Source organism: Telmatherina bonti (assembly GCF_933228915.1).
Source record: "Telmatherina bonti genome assembly, chromosome: 1".
Classification (NCBI taxonomy): Eukaryota; Metazoa; Chordata; class Actinopteri; order Atheriniformes; family Telmatherinidae; genus Telmatherina; species Telmatherina bonti.
This window is the reverse complement of record NC_136619.1, coordinates 16,598,939-16,617,010: the sequence shown is the minus strand read 5'-3', so window position 1 is coordinate 16,617,010 and position 18,072 is coordinate 16,598,939. Positions and strand designations below refer to the sequence as shown.

At 37.2% G+C, this 18,072-nt stretch overlaps 1 protein-coding gene across 1 annotated transcript in view; it reads left to right on the top strand.

Moving 5' to 3' along the window:
- Window positions 1-18,072, top strand: part of nptnb (neuroplastin b) — a 40,387-nt gene that overhangs the window by 5,008 nt on the left and 17,307 nt on the right. Inside the window, exon 2 of the mRNA XM_079239886.1 lies at window positions 11,690-12,037. Within this exon, the coding sequence (XP_079096012.1) occupies window positions 11,690-12,037 (348 nt within the window). The remainder of the gene's footprint in view (window positions 1-11,689; window positions 12,038-18,072) is intronic.

Here is an 18,072-nt window from a genome sequence, read left to right as displayed (position 1 = left end):
CCTTCTGCGCTACTGGTTGTTCTGCAGGAACACCTCACATTTCGTGAGCTGAATAAGAATGGAGAAGGAATACTTTAAAAAGTTCACCTCTCATTTTTACTTTGCCTATTTTCCCCATGATCTTAGATATTTGAGCTATTTCAGAAGTAATGGGACCCCCTCTAAGAAGAGATGGTATATCTCAATATTTTTTAATTTCCTGTAGGTTTCATGGCAGAGAGGGAGGGATGCCTTTTTATTTTCAACCCACAAGCTCATCCTATCTGAACATAATCTGACAAGGGCTTGCAGTCATTTTAACTTGACAAATAGAAGTGTGGATATTAGGAGATAATGGAGTCACATTCATTTTAACCCTGCGGTAGCTGCTGGAAGACTCTCTTAGAGGTATGAATCTTCTCTTTTTTTGAAAATACATTTGTGGGAATCTGATCAAATGGATGGGAACGAGTGCTCCATGGTGCACCTATCCCAGTGTCTCTCAGGTTTTTTAGTAAATTGCTTGAATTCCATTACTTTGACCTATAAAAGAGTAATAGGACGTGTTTGTTGTTTGTGATAAGAGGATGGGATTAGAAGCTTTCTAACCTGCGTTGGGGGTTACTGGGATTTGAATCTCATTAAACTGTTGCTTCTCCTCTGTGATCTCAGTGATGTGTGAAAATACTAGCAGAAAATAAATCCAGTAAGCATCAATGTTCCCTTCTTTGGAAAGATTTACCTTTGCAAGCAGAATTATGGGCAAACAATGTGAAGTATCAGACCTCTTACTTTCCAGAATCTTGAAAGAAATTAGTCCTCAAGTTACATCAAATCTGTATGACTAGTTGATTAATATGTAATTTATATATTATTAATTTATTTGCCAGATAAGCCATTAAAAATGCATTGTTAAAATGTAGAATTACTTTTATTTGAACATTTTATGGGAAGATAACGTCATGTAATTCTGCTTTGGTAATATGCTACAAAACTACAAATTGTTGTCACATAGGTTGTTTTAACTTGGCTTGTTACTCAGAAATGTCTTGCGTATTTAATAATTTCACAAGTTATTTCAGATAATTCAGCTCCGACCTTTTAGAGAAAAGGTAGACAGTCTCTGAATAGCAACATGCATAAATCAAGTACAGAATGTCAACACAGCACTGAGGACAAAAAAGTTAGCTAAAGCAACAACACTGTAAAAAAGAAAAAGTTGGATGAACTTAAAATTTCAAGGCAACAAACTTCGATAAAATTTTAAGTTGAACAGCTAAACTAAATATTTTAAGTTTTGCTTTTAAGTCTAAATTAGGATTTTTTACAACTCAATTGTAAGTTCCACTAAATTATAATTTTATATTGTAATAACTTGTCATCTTTACTTCTGGTAATTGTTCCACAAGTTGTACTAATTTAAAAATCTACATGGTTATAACTTTTAATCCTTACTTGTTATAACTCTTTCATAAGTTGTAACAATGTATCATTTTACACAGTAATAACTCAAATTCTTTTACAAAATCCACTTGAATTTGATTAAGTTAGTATAGCAGAATAATTTAGGAGTAATTTAAAATTGCACACTGCTAATGTAACTCAACTTCATAATTTAATTTCGATCACTTCTAATCAAATGCATAAATATTTACAGATGCAACATACATCCTCAAAACCTTAGTTTTATTTAAACTAGCAGCATTGAATCAAATAAAAAGGCAAATAAAAAAAAAACAGCTTGTGCTTTTATCAATATAAAAAAAATGAAAAACAACTTGTGCTCTCATAAAAAAACAACTGTTGGGCAGTCCTATGCAATCGTGAAAGATGTGATTTCAAAGCGCTGATGGTTCTGAAAGTACAGCATTTCCTGTATTTGCAAAGCTGTGTTGAACCTCTGTGATGCGGCCGATAATGTTTCAGCTAAACAGCTTCCATGGTGTTGGTAAATTTGCAGAACTTGAACTGCATTCATTTCAATCTGAAAAACAAAGATGATTATTTGCAGGGAATTAGTATACAGAAATTAGCAGAAATGTTATACATTACACATAACATTTTATAAATTTAATGACAATGCAAAGGCTTGACTAGACCCTTGAGCTGAAAAGAGTACACATTCAGTGTTTTTATTTTTAATAAATTTTGCTGCAGTAAACATTAATTACAAATAGCATATATTATTTAAGGTTATCAAACTATATCTATACCTAAACCCAACGCCTACATCAGTTTATGTTAAGAAAGTCAGCAGTCAGTATAAAACAGGGCAGTCAATGAAAGGCATTTCAATGTTTTTAAACAGAAGGATAATATATCCAAGCCTGGGAGCCCACAGTGGGTCATAGTACAAATATTTAAACCTTTTTTTTAATCAAAAGCAATGTAGTAAATTCAGGGCAGGCCTATATTTTGACCAACACAATATTTTAAATAGGTAGCTTGGCCTTTCCTACCATTACACTGTGATAATTTTATCAACTCTTACATGACTTACCTCTTATTTTAATATGTAAATGGTAGCAGCATGAAGTGTTTTATTGAACTCGGCATGATGTAAATGTTACTACAAAAAAGTGTTACACAAACTGCTCCATGTTGTCCTGATACTTAGTATATGAAATATCAGCCAATGTGTTAGCATTAATACCCTACTCCTTTAGCTGCTGCAAGTAGGCAAGCATGAATTAACTGAATACTAACCAGTAGAAGCTAACATGTCTTGTCCTGTTTGGACGGTACCAGCCCAGATAAGCTAGCTGCTAACTCATACAGCAGTTCTGCTGAGTGAAAAGCTGTTGAAAATGTGTAGGTTGCCTCCTCCATAAATCTACAACATACTACACAACACTAGTCAACAATTTCCATACCATTTAAACTTAATTTAAATAAAAACTTACCTGCGTGGAGTCCAGCTCGAGGCAGCACAGCTAAGTGAGACTTCAAGTGAAAATTGCAAACTCAAAAAGTTGGTTTTCCAGCATTTTACAACAAAGAAATTAAAGTTAGCAGAACAGTTGTCCCTCATATTGAACTCCAACTTAAAGTTATCATTTTTAACGACTCACCTTATTGTTTTGGGGCAAACAACTTGCTTGTTTTGTTGTGATTACTAACATTATTGCTTTAAATGCCATTAATACATATTTTCAGGTTTTACCTACTTAAATGGCTGTTTCAGGCCAACCAATACAAGTTGGATTTTTTGCAGTGAAGTGCTTCACAATTTTTATTGAAATAGTTCAAAACAACTCATCCCAGGATGTTGTCTCCTTTTCATCATTCATTTCTCTTCATGCTCTTCGTTTTATATTTAATAAGTCACTTTTGATAGTTTCATCCAAAGAGCATTATCTAATTTAGTCCCAGCCATCAAGCAAGATCTGCGGGATAATCCTGTATCTGCCAATTTTTTTTACTCATAATTGTTTTCTCTGTGGAACTCTCAAACCTCATGAGATTTGGATTAGTGTGGTTCAGTTTAATCTCAGGAGATTGCTAGGATCTTATATATATTAGGGTGGGGGGAGGGGGGAGACAGAATTGAAAAAAATCAAAATTCAGAATTTTTTTCTTCAGTTTTAAAATCAATATTTTTGTTAAAAAGAAATTTTCAAATAAATAAAAATAATTGATTATAAAAAAGAATTAATTGTTCTTATTGGTTTTATTGATATTTTTACGTGTCTTCTTGGGCATTATAGCAAGTTTCAGACGGGTATAGAACAGAATGATGGTCTGGCTACTGTACTGTTTTTCCTAACTGAAATTAAGACAAATGACGAGCAAAAAACATCCCTAATAATTTCTCAGTTCTTTCTAGCTTATAGAAGAATGAAGGTACTTGGGAAATTAGCCCCTGTTGTTACTTAAGTGTAATGATTCTGAATCAAAAATCTGTTTGAATCGGAAATCGATTCTGAATTGCTCCAAAAATCTGAATCGAATTGAATTCTGAGTTGTTAGATTTGCATCGCAACAACACATTGCTTTTCAAGGCATGTTACAATCCATCAAACAAAACTAAATGCTAAATGCTGAAGCATTTTGTAAAAAGTTTAACACACCTCACAATTCATTAGATTGCAAAACACCTCTAGAAACAATGTTTTTACCTTATTTGATTTTGTGAAATATTTAATGAGTCTTTCACATCACAGTGGCAGAGTTTTGGTCATGTTTTCTTGAAAAGGTTGCTCCACTTTTGATGGTTGCTGGTATTGGTTCATGTGCAGCTCTCTTCAGGTCCTATATAGCACATTCTTTGATGATTCGCCAGAGTGGTCATTGTTCTCTTGGCGTATTGGCCGAGCTTTAGCTCTTGACTGTGGAATTCTGACAGAAGTTCATGGTTGATCAAATAGTTAAAGGTTACCTGGAATCTATGATGGTAAACCAAGCTTAAACCATCATGTTTCCACCATTTAATTGACATTTGGTATAAAATGTGTGTGTTGCCAAATATAGGGATTTACAGCATGGCTAAACATCTCCACTTTGGTTTTGTGTATCCATAGGATATTGCTGCAAAAGTTGCATGGCTTGCTCAACATTAGAGGAAATTTTGTAAACTAAGCCAACTAAATAGTTCTGTGTGAAACTTGTGTTGTTCTATTTGCGTTTTGTGTTTCCATATAGATGGAGATTTATTTTGGAAATGGTGAGCAGATGTGAAGGAAAGCCTTTCTCAAACTAACTTTCCACGTGGAGAAATTTTAGCTATTAAGAGGATTGTTGAGGTCAAATGTGACTCCTGACTCCTGCCATTGCTGCATTTTCTACTAAAAGTGGCTTTGTGTATCAACTTGTATTCAAGTTGATATGTTTAAAATTTTCTTTCTAAGTCCTTTTACAACTAATAACACCCTTTAGTTATAGTTTTAGAAATGCAAACTAACACTGTGTCAGGCAGTGTATTGCAAAAGCACAGCTGCGTGTCTTCAGGAAGCTGCTTGCGCCTCCTGTTTTGTTGCAAGTAAAGCTGTGAAAATTTGCTGTACTTCTATTTTTGCCTTTTGACTTGATAACACTCCAGTGCCAATTCATGTTGGAACATTATAGAAACAGTTACCATTTTTGTTCACCAACTTTGAAGGCATGGAACATATATTTGAGATTATGTGTAGGGGCAAAATCTGAATTATTGGCATGATTGTACAGTGTATTCAACAGCACTTTGGCATATTTCATGAAACACCAGTATTTAAGTGAATTATCTAATCTTGATAACATGGAGTAGACCTGTTTCCAAGTTGGTTTGACTTTTATAAACCTTTAGTGTAACAAACAACGTGACGGCTTTTTTGATCGAGAAATCCAAGATAGCATCAATATAGTTAAGAATGCAATCTAAATAAAACATTAATCTATATATGAAACAAAAACAATGTCAAAGAGGGGAAAATGTTTGAACAGAACTGTTAATTATTAACACTTAAATTATTTTCACACAGTTTGTACAAGTATTCTTGGAAGGACTATTGAGCTTTCGCAGATTTTCTCAGTGAGGCGTCCTCTAACGATGGCAAATTCGGCATCCATCTCGCATCTTACCTTTACTATGTGCCTTAGCCTTTACTCAGCATCAGTGCACATCCAGAGCAGCCAGTCTGCTGATATCCTTTGTTTTACACATAATGTAAAGCAAATATAAACTGTGATGTGACGCTGTCACCCAGAAGCAAAAAGGTGAAAAGTTTTTCCCCCTCTGGATGCTACATGGCAACAATGGCTCCAGGAATGTACAAAAAAAAAAAGGTCACTGTGCCATTTAAACAACTCAGGAATGCATATTTTTAAGGTCACAAAGTTATAAAAAGCTACTTTAAAGGAAGATTCAATGCCAAATCAAGGTCACCTCCAGATTGTGTCAGATTGTACACCCAAGTTACACATTTTAGAGTGTTTTAGGCATTTAAATACTTTCCCAGGATTTCAGGAATGTTCTGCCTCAACTCCTTAAAGGATTCCTTTTATACTGAAAACATGCATTCCTCAGGCCTTTAAATTCCTCCAAAATATGAAAATATATCACAAACATGAAAAGATCATTACTTGAAGAAAAAAAAAGCACAACCAGAAGAAAGCTTTTCTAAGGGGTACAAATATCAATTAGACTTGAATCCAGGCTTTCACAGATGATACCATCAAGTTGAATGAAAATGATAACACACCACACCACATATATATATATATATATATATATATATATATATATATATATATATATATATATATATATATATATATATATATATATGTATATATATACATGTGTGCCACAGCACCAACCGTGCAGGTAAAACCATGTACAGATTCATAAGCATGCACATACACTTCTTAGCACATTACTAGTTCATTGGTCCTCAGGGGGTTTCCTAACCTCTGCTTTCTCTGTCTGTGTTGTGGGACTGTGGATGGAGATCCAGGTTGTAAGCAGGCCGCTGACTCATCCTGAGCTTCGTGGTGATGGTGTGTGGCTTGTTGTCAGTCCTCAGCGGAGTTCCCCCATCTACTGGAGTTTGTAGTCTTTAATGTCTATGACTTTCATCTAGATTCATACAGAGCTTGTCATAGAAAACTGCAGGTTATTTCAAAGCTTTGAATTTACAATTTAAATAAATGTTAACATCACTGTACATCAACTATACAGGCATTATGAAATAGTTCAGTTTGACTTATTGTGAATTACAATTGTCGTAAAAGTCTTTTAGTGCAGCAAGACTTATGTTTGTTTTGTTGGGAAGGATTTAATGAATTAAAAAAAATGAAGGCTAGCTCTGCTATTGTTTGCAATAAGGGACATGTGACAGCTAAAGACATTACATTGAGCTGCTTGTCATATAGTGAAGGAATTAGATGGACAATGTAAAGAAAATAAAAAAATAAAAACAACCAAAGAAACAACAACAGCAACCTGATTTCAGAGCCATTCTAAAACTCACAGCAAGTAGGAGTAAACAATGAACAGGGTGCAAATATACATTTCTACAGACCCTGCAAAGTTTCCAAGTCACTGAAACATAAGCAGGACCTTTTTTTTCTGAATGCTGACAGTTGCTAATGAACTATTTTCAGTATGCATCACAGGCAGCACCTAGGAGTCCACCGCACAGAAACAAGTCTGCCTCTACTTACCTCCCATTTCCTTTAATCAGCTTGTAACAATCTCCTCTGTTTTTATTGACCATTTCTATGAACCATACACCCATTAAAATAAGAGGATCTCTAATATGTTGCAAGTCTTGAGTAGTCACCATTGTTCCTGTCAGCAGTCAGTTCAGTTAGTCACCTTAGGTGTACCCACCGAAAAGGCATAGGAGAGCAACATCTCTATTGCAGTTGCTTAAAAAAAGCAAACAAAAAAATAAAACAAAACAATAATAACTTAAGTCAACACATCTGTTGTCAGCTGACTGCATCCCTCTCCATACCAGACTGGACTCATTTCTCATCTGTCACTAAGTTTCTGAGATTTGCCCAAATGCTCCATCACACAGCTCTGTCACATCTTGTCTCCCAAAACAACTTTTAAATGACTGAGTACCGTCTGGCTGCTTTGCGTGTTGTTTTCACTGTCTGTGAAAAGCTCTCTGTTCAAACAACACAGAAACTGGTCTGTTCGTCAGCCTGGTGAATATTTGTAGCTCGCTTACTGCACTTTTCTCCAGAGTCTCCCTGAGTCTGAATGTGAATTAAGTCATCTGTTCATTTTTCTCATCTAATTCGCTGTCATCTTGAAGGACATTCTTGACCTCTTTAAAGTAGCTTCTATACCATGATTATGAGCTCTTTAGCATGGGCGACATTAGCTGGATGTGCTAAGCGCCACGCTAATTTTTTTTGTTCCAATCATAATAGGAAGTGAATGCTCTGACATAGTGAAATGTTGCTTTAACTGTGTAGGCGGGTAGGCTTGGATTTGCCCTCAGGGATTGTGTGGTGGTCTTGATAGGCCCAGATGTTTCCTGAAAAAAGAAACAAATGCTAATTACTCTGCATAACTCCAGGCATTGCACGTACACAATCATAAGCACCTAATATCCTTAGCATGTCCTAGCAGGAGGACTGCATTTCTTTTTTTTTCCCTCACAATTTCTCTTTCCTATCAACTAACTTATTTTTATGTAACTGTGGGTCACAAACTGGTGCTGGAATGCAAAACATGTAACTTATTCCTCTAATATCTACATGCCTGAGACAAAATAACTGGCTTGTATTTCTTTGATTAGCTTTTATAATATTATTCTCAGTGTCTGAGGATCTTGTGCCCTGCAGACTTATGGGAAAGCACTATTTAAATTTTTAACATGGCAATTACTATTAATACTTTCATTTAAAGAAAAAAAAAATCTCTGCCACTGGGCTTTATGATGAGCTGAAAACTGTGGCTTTACTCCTTGCTCATGAGACTACAGGCTTATATGTTTGTCTGCTTAATACTTATGATACATTACTGTGAGTAGGACTGACAGAACTAGGAGGGCCTGTAAGCTGTTGTGTTTAGACACAACACGCAGTCCAGCACTCAAGAGACCACAGGCTCTTTGTTCCCATTTCCTCTATGTTGATGCGGGGCAGAGTTAAGGCATTGCATTTTTCTGATTTCCTTAAGCACATGCAGTTACTGCTGAGAGCTGGCAGAGAACAGTGTCTGTGGTCCAGGTGATTTGTCATCAGATGAGGTTCATTAAGGCTGGTGGTGTGTTGTTGGGCAAACCTGTGATATGGGACAGAGGCGTGAATCAGGCAAAGATGCAAGATGGTTGTGGTAATAACGGTAATAATGCATATGGATCCCATGGATGAGTTATGGATTTTATTATTAAATTCACAGCACTTCACTATCAATTGTGTTTCTCATGTCAAACAAGATGAGTCAGGTAGTTCCATAGTGGAAAAAGGTTATTTAAATGCCAGCGATGTGGGTTGTGCTGTTCAATCTTCACATTATGCTTCTAAGTATAATTTTATGACAACATTATCTAAATATATTTATTTAAAGAATATATATAGTTAGTGTCTATGTGGAACCTAATTGAACATAAATTATCCTACACCATGGAGGCCATATGTGAGTTTTGAAAGCCCACTCTTAAAGTCCAGCTTATCCAAAATGTAAGCTGGTTGACCTAATTTCTGGCGTTACCAGCACAAGCTGATATGGATGAAAAGAGATTACAGAGCACACATACAGTTAGATTAAGCTGGAGTAATATCTGTGAAGAGTTTTAATAAACATTTCAAGCTTTCAAAAAGAAAAAAAAAGAGAGTAAAACTTGTTTAAATATTCACGTGCACTGACAACATAAAGTGTCGACTTTTAAAACAGTACGCTTTAAGGGGGGAAACAGGTATGTAATACCTCACAATATAACCTGGAGAAGGCTTGAGACAGCATATTAGATTAAAAAAAAGACCACAGGTATGAATTTGAGTCTGCAGGCACTTTCTTTCAGCAAGTCCAGTTTCTTTCCACAGTTCAATGACATGCATGTTATGTGAATCGGTGACTCTAAATTGCCTGTAGGCGTGAAAGTGGGTGTGAAGGTGTTTGTCTGTCTGTATGTATTAGCCCTGTGACAGACTAGCAACATCTCCACGCTGCACTTCACCTCTCATCCAGCATTCTTAGGGATAAACTCCAGCAACGCATGATCCTGAAAAGTTTAAGTGAGTAAAGATAAGAGGTTGATGATTTTAGGAAACCAGCCAAGCCAGTGCTACACACAAGCTAGCTATACTTATGTTGTAGTTACTGCATTTGATAAAATAATAAAAATAAATGAATAAAATCTGACAGATGTAATTAATAAGCAGGAAAGTGCATGACTAATCAAGTTATTGATCAGTGGCACACAAAAGTTGATGGCTTTTTTTTAAAAAGTAAAATGTTTGGATGGGAATTATGTCTCTCATTGTGCAGAGACATGGTGCCGTGACCCCTTTAAGGTCGAGCTAGAGAGACAGACACAAAGAGAGAGAGAGAGGTGCACAGCACTGATTTGAGTCAGAGCAGAGAAAGTCGCTGTGAGAAACTACCTGTTTAGCAGTTAATGTTTTGCTACAAGCTTTAGCAATAAACATCACACAGCTCTTCTAGTCACAGCAGGGTCTGGTATCTGCTTCTCCACGGCTGGGTAAAGTGGGAGTTTACCCTGAAACTATCTGCTGCTTCACCCAGGAGTAATCACCTCACCTCAGGCTCCTGACCTTAGTTTGAAAGGCCGAAAGAGACAAGCTCAACAGCTTTCCCATTGGAGATTGTTTTTTTTTTTCTTATTCTATGATTGGTAACATCATGTTGACATCACAACGAATCGAATAATTGGCTTTGAACGGTAGACAAATTGAGTTCAAAACTCACCTGAAATACCAGTTGATTATAATAAGTGAAACTTAACTTAAGATTTTTCTGTAATTAATAGTTATAAATACTTGTTTAAGTTGTTTTTGTTTGTTTGTTGGAATGGACCTTTAGAAAAGCACATTTTTTTGCCGGCTAACAACTCAGAACCCAGAAGTGTCCTAACAGTCAGAGCAAGAGCTGTACTTTCTTCGTTGGATTACTTTTGCATCAGACTTACATGGTACTGAACATGGTTCATGTTACCACATGATGTTGCAACCTGACTAGGGTTTCCACAAACTAATGTTGCGTTCTGTGGAACAGAAAATGTACTGATATGTTAAACAACTGTCTGACACAGAAGTGACGCAATGTGAAAACCCACTGTACAATGTTTGCTAAATTCTTTATGATAAATTTGAGATTTTTTGTTGATTTAGCAAACTAAAAATGCGCTTTTCTCACAGCCTCGTTCTCTGTAGCTTTTAGCTTGAATCTCTCATCAGAACTTGTTCTACTCCAAACTGTGAGCACTCTCTCTGACTGCTGTCCACCTCATGCAAGACTTCGACTGCTCATAACTACTTTGCACAATCTCATCTATTCAACTCAATCCTATTCAGTTTTATTTGAATAGCACCCCTTCACAGCAATGTCATCGCAGGGCATTTAACTGACACATCAGTTTGAGCCAATTCATGATAAATAATCTAGTTAAGGGAAACTGTCAGACTGCATTGACTCTTCACTTCGATCCAATGAACAGTCTATCTATCTATCTATCTATCTATCTATCTATCTATCTATCTATCTATCTATCTATCTATCTATCTATCTATCTATCTATCTGATACCAGATTAAGATACAGCTGATAAAGCTGGGCGATTGTTTATCTACTTGATTACTTGACTTGATTAAACAAATCATAAAATGTATTGTGAATGCTTAAACAGCCATTCCTGTCTCTATATAATCTACTTACCTGTGGACATTTACTGTGACTTATTTTTACATGTTTTAACATTAAACTAGGAAGAAGAAAAGGAAAGAAACACAAAAGATAAGAGAACTACTTGCTGCAGGGGAGTTTGTCTGACTGTTTCGCTTAAGTGGACCTAGGGATCCTTATGTTGACTGGACTGGACATGGACATTTACTAATCTGTTCTTTATCCACTATCAATACTTCTCAGACTTGCTTCTTCTTGTTTTGCTTGTAGTCATCTTCTGTTTTATTTATATGTGCTCTGATTCTTTTTTTTTTTTCTCTATCCCTTGGCCTTTCCGTGCCTTCCTGCTGCTCCCACCTTCTTCAACCCCTTCCTTCCCTGCCTTTCCCAATACAATTCTCTTTTCCAGCTGGGTTTGTAAAATCGCCACTGTCTGAGACTAAGCTTACAGGGGACACCTTTGAGCTGTACTGCGAGGTGGTCGGTAATCCCACACCAGAGATCCAGTGGTGGTATGCTGAGGTCAACCGAGCCGACTCCTTCAAGCAGCTGTGGGATGGAGCCCGCAAGCGTCGGGTATCCATCAACACGGCCTACGGCACCAACGGGGTCAGTGTGCTCGGGATCACACGCCTCACACTGGAGGACTCTGGGACCTATGAGTGCCGGGCAAGCAACGACCCTAGGCGCAATGACCTCCGACAAAACCCAGCCATCACCTGGATCCGCGCCCAGGCCACCATTTCAGTGCTACAGAGTGAGTGGTCTATGTGCTGTAGTACCTAGATGGTGAATGAACTGCAAATCCCCTTTAGATTACCTGTCCCTCAAGAGTCAACCTACACAGCTGTCACTTGCCAAACAAACAAAAAAGAAAAAACATTTTATACTTTGAAAACGTTCTTCTATAACTATTAAGAAATTTTAAAGTGTCCAAATCGTTTATGCCAGTGGTTGCCCTTTGTGTTGTTTTTCATTGTTTAATGTTCTCTTGTCGTGAACTTAGTAAAATTCCCCATTTCTCCAAAACTTCCCAAGCAACATACTGTACATCATCACAAACCCAGGAACTTTGCCCAGTCTCTACATTTCTGTCTTCCTTCCTACACCAAACCTTTGTTTTTACTCTGTTGTGTGTCTGTTTAAAATATCTTAAATATGTTCTTTTTCTCTGTGTCTTTATTTCGTCACATTTCCTATTCTGAGTTTTATTTTTGATCTTTATTCTTTTACCATCATGTTGTGTCTCTTGCTTTGCATTGATTGTGTTATTTACTTCAAAGCACTGCCTGCCAGCTAAATGCAGTGGAAACCTAGTGGTGCTTTGAAGTAATGGTGCTTTTGATTCAGCTTTCTCACTGAGGGCACAGTGTAAATGGGACTGCAAGAAGACACAAGAAGAAATCCGTTCAGGTGTAAAACAACGGTACCTGTTGTCAAGTCCTTCCTGATAAAAGCAAACATTTGCTGCTTTCAAATTTATGTGTGGTTATCCAGTAAAGGATGAAACACATGGGGGGCCTGAATGTCTTAATTCTCGAAATTTTGGATAAAATTTTATTTCTACACAAGTGTCCCTGTGGACCTACCTGTGCAGTTTGTTACCTTGTGCCTTCTCCACCACTGAGTGTGCAACTTTGAATCAGTAATGACATTATATGTTTTAAAGCTTCAGCTCTGTATGCGCACAAACATTCAGACAAACTGAACTTCAGCTGGACCCTCCTAATCTGTACATGCTTCAGTGCTCTGCCCACTGGAGCACAAGCAAATGTGGAATGTTGTTAGTCATAGTGAAGCTTTGACAAGTTTAGGGGAGTCTGGTCTTTGCTGACTCTTCTGATTGGACTAACAAATCTAGATTTCTGTGAGGATACAGTTTTGTTTGATGTAAGGCAAACACAAATTTCACTTTAAGGAAAAAGACAGCAGTTGCTCGCTTATCTTGTCACATGTTGTCTACTCCCTTACTTTTAATTTGACATTAATTGCTTTTTCAAAATATACTGTCATTACTGACAAATAAATGTTCCTTCAATATACATGCAATATATGAAAACTATTCCATGTATATTACAGGCTATACATAACAGCCCTTTGATATGGATGTATAGTTTGTAGCTTTGTAGACACGTTAAAGTCTGATTGTCTTGTTTGTTTGTTTTTTTTATTATCAGATTTAAATCATTTCAGTTTGTGAATGTATCAACAATAAGTTTATGAATATATATATATATATATATATATATATATATATAAGTATTATTATATTACATTAGCAATACATATTAGATATGTATTGCTTATGACCTATGAAAAGAATGAAGAGATGGTCAAAGCCAAATAAAAGAAATAGTTTGACATTTTGGGAAACACTCACACCATTCCCATGGGACTAAGTGAATGCTACAGCTAGCAGCCAATTAGCTGAACATCAAGGCAGACAAGCAGGGTTGGGGTAAGGGTCAGTTAATTTTTCTTTGCATGTAGCTCTGAGCTTAGCCGGCTGTAGTGTCATTTATCTCATACAAACATGACAGGGGTTTTGGTGCTCACATTTGATTCTCAAAAAGAGAACAAATGGAAGTGTTTCCAAAAATGTCCCTCTCACATTAACAAAGAGCTGCAGCTGTTGGCAGCTTTAAATGGTGTCATTTACAAGTGACTCCAATGTAGGTAAATTTCATGTCCAACAAAGTCAGTGGAGAGAAATTCTGCTGGAGAATAAATGCAATGCTTCCGCAGATGCCACACCTTAAACCTTTACACAAGTGTTTACCAAACAGATAAAAGTTATTTTTAGTGCATGGATGTTTGACATGTATTTGTTTATATTTATCTAATTTAGACATTATTCTGTAACAAGATTAATTTCTATTTAACAATAGAAATTTGTTTCAGTCTTCAGTTGATGGTAACATACATAAACCTTAGAACCCTGAGGGCCCCAAATATGGAGTATTTTCTTTACTAGTAACATATGTAAAGTATTTTACCGTATTTTACACATTTTATCAAATCTCACAAGCTATGACAGCAGAAGTATTCAATTCAATTCAGCTTTATTTGTATAGCGCCACTTCAGAACAATATTGTCACAGGGCACTGTACATACACAAATCAACATACACATAATTTCAAGCCAATTCATGCATATCCTATAATAGAAACCAACTGATTGCATCAAATCATGACTTCGATCCAATCCCCCAACCTGAGCATGCACGAGGCGGCAGTGGGAAGGAAAAAACTCCTATTTAACAGAAAGAAAACCTCTAGCAGAATCAGGGAGAGCAGCCATCTGCCTTGACTAGAGATGGAGATGGACAGGACAGGAAAGACAGATCAACATGCACAACTGCACTTATTCGGGAAGACCTGTGGAAAAAAGGACAAATAAGTTAGAGACAGGAATATTGTCATATATTTATACATTAATACATTAGAGAAATAGAGCGAGGTACTTCTCAGTGCATCAGGTGACGTCCCCATTCCTACATAAGTAATGGATGGCTAGACTACCCATAACTATAAGAGCAAAGAGCATAACCTGGACAGTTGGGTCTCGTACATGCAGACTCCAACTCAGGAGATGCTCATATCCTAACTATAAGAATCATGAAAAAGGAAGGTTTTCAGCTTGATCTTAAAGGTGTGGAGGGAGTCTGCCTCCCGAACCCACAGTGGGAACTGGTTCCATAAGAGAGGAGCCTGATAGCTAAAGGCACTTCCTCCCATAGTACTCTTTGAGACTCTGGGATCCACCAGTAAACCTGCAGTCTGAGAGCGCAGTGCTCTATTTAGAATATATTGAACTATAAGATCTTTAATGTACAATGGAGCTTGGTCATGGAGAGCTTTATATGTGAGGAGAAAAATTTTAAACTTTATCCTAGATTTAACAGGGAGCCAGTGTAGAGAGACTAAAACTGGTGAAATATGATATCTCCTGCTAGTCCTCATCAGAACCCTCGCTGCAGCATTTTGGATCAGCTGGAGACTTTTCAGGGCATATTTGGGACTACCCATAAATAAGGAATTGCAGTAATCCAGTGTAGAAGTACTAAAGGCATGGACTAATTTTTCTGCATCTTTCTGAGACAAGATGCCCCTAATTTTTGCAATATTACGCAGGTGGAAAAAGGCGGTTCTAGAAACCAGTTTTAAATGTGAGCTACAAGACAAATCCTGGTCAAGAATGACTCCAAGATTTCTCACAGTGGTACTGGAGGCCAGATTGATTCCATCCAGATTAATTACATAACTGGATAACTTTGTCCTAAGTTTTTCAGGCCCAAAGATAACCTCTGTCTTGTCTGAGTCTATAAGGAGAACATTCAGTCATCTAGGTCTTGATGTCTGTATGACATCTTTGTAATCTTAGAAACAGATTAGTTTCATCTGGCTTCATGGAAAGGTAGATCTGAGTGTCATCCGCACAGCAATGAAAATTTATACCATGCGGCCTGATGATATTTTCTAAGGGAAGCATGTATAATGTGAAAAGTATTGGTCCAAATACAGAACCCTGAGGAACTCCATGATTTACCCTGGTGTGTGGGGAAGACTCATCATTTACATTTACAAACTGAAATCTACCAGATAAATATGACTGGAACCAGTCTAATGTGGTCCCTTTAACCCCAATAATATGTTCCAGCCTCTATAGCAAAATGTTGTGATCAATGGTGTCAAATGCAGCACTGAGATCTAAAAGAATGAGTACAGACAGAAGTCCTTTATCTGAGGCCATTAGAAGATCATTGGTGACTTTCACCAGTGCTGTCTCTGTGCTATCATGTGCTCTAAATCCTGACTGAAACTCTTCAAACAGATTGTTTCTGCTCAGATGGGCGCATAGTTGTGTTGAAACTGTTTTCTCAAGAATTTTAGACAAGAAGGGGAGATTAGACATTGGTCTATAATTAGCTAAAAAATGAAAATCTAAAAGTTTCTAAAGGCGTCTCTAGGGCTGCTGCAGATGAAATAGCATTAGTAGTGTTAAGGCTATTTCTTATTTCCTTCCTAATAGAAACTATTTTGTTTACAAAGAAACTCATAAAGTCATTACAGCTGAGGTTCAAATGAAAAGATGGCTCAACAGTACTATGGCTCTTAGTCAGCCTGACTACAGTGCTGAAGAGAAACCTGGGGTTGTTCTTGTTCTCCTCTATCAATGATGAATAATAAGCTGTTCTAGCCAAACGCAAGGCTTTTTTATACACGATCAAACTTTCTTTCCAGACTACGTGACACTCTTCTAAGCCAGATGATTGCCATTTTCTTTCCAAACGCCTTGATATCTGTTTTAAAGCTTGAAGCTGGGAATTAAACCACGGAGCCCCCTTCTTCTGACTGGTTCTCTTCTTTAGAGGAGCAACATTATCTAGTGTTATACGCATTAAAGCAGTCACTCTAGCAATATATTCATATACCTGTGTCGGAGTAAAGCTCGGGCGGATGTTTTCTGTCAAGTTAACACATGTATTGTAGGAAATACTGCTGAAATAGACTTCTTCAATTTGTTAACAACACTATCTGACAAACATCGACTATAATGAATTTTCTTCTCAGCCATTGTGTAGTCAAGTAAAGTAAACTCAAAAGTTATTAAAAAAATTAGCAGACAGAACAGGGTTATGAGGAAAAACTGTGTTGATCACTATTGATGCCATATGTCAGAACAAGATCCAGAGTATGATGATGATAATGAGTCGGTCTGTGGACATTTTTGGAAAATCCAATTGAATTTAATATAGAATTAAAGGCAATGTTTAAACTGTCATGTTCATCATCACCATGGATTTTAAAATCCCCCTGAACAATAACTTTATCAGTATTCTGCACTAAGTCTGATAAGAAGTCTGAGAAGTCAGGAACTGTGAGATCCAGGTGGACGGTAGACTACTACTAGAAGAAATGGCTTCTCTGATTTCCATCTTGGGTAGAATAGACTAAGAGTCATCTGTTCAAAGGTATTGCAACTATTTTTATGTCTAGGACTAATCAAAAGCTCTGATTTAAAGATAGCTGCCACACCTCTTCCTCAGCCTATAGTTCTGGGAACTTGAAAATTTAGACAAACTGGTGGAGTCGATTCATTAATACTAACATGATCCTCCTGCTGCAGCCAGGTTTCCGTAAGACAAAATAGATCAACATAATGATCAGTAATCATGTCATTGATTAACAGAGACTCAGACACAAGAAATCTGATATTCAATAAACCACATTTAATGGTTTATGTAATGGTGATGTAGCGGGGCGACAGCACGGCGAGTGGAGGTCCGTTTTGGAGCCGGGGTAAAGGACGGCACGGACCTGCGAGCCTTACTGCAGTGCTCGGGCACGGGGGCGGGAATGCACCGTGGTGCTTTTATGTGTGAGGAGAAAAATTTTAAACTTTATCCTAGATTTAACAGGGAGCCAGTGTAGAGAGACTAAAACTGGTGAAATATGATATCTCCTGCTAGTCCTCATCAGAACCCTCGCTGCAGCATTTTGGATCAACTGGAGACTTTTCAGGGTATATTTGGGACTACCCATAAATAAATACCCATAAATACCCATAAATAATGAGCTGCTGGTCTGAGACTCGTCACTTAAGGGGGGGAAATCCCCAAGACTGAGGATGTCAAACCTGTTGTAACAGGGGATGTCGTTTGGTAGAGGTGCACTGGAGTGACGCCTTCCTCTTTGCTGCCGTGAAGCGACATGGAACTGGGGTTCTTGTTGACATGGTGTGGAGCTGACCGAGATCTTCGGTTTAACTGTGGAAGGGTCCCAGCGGTG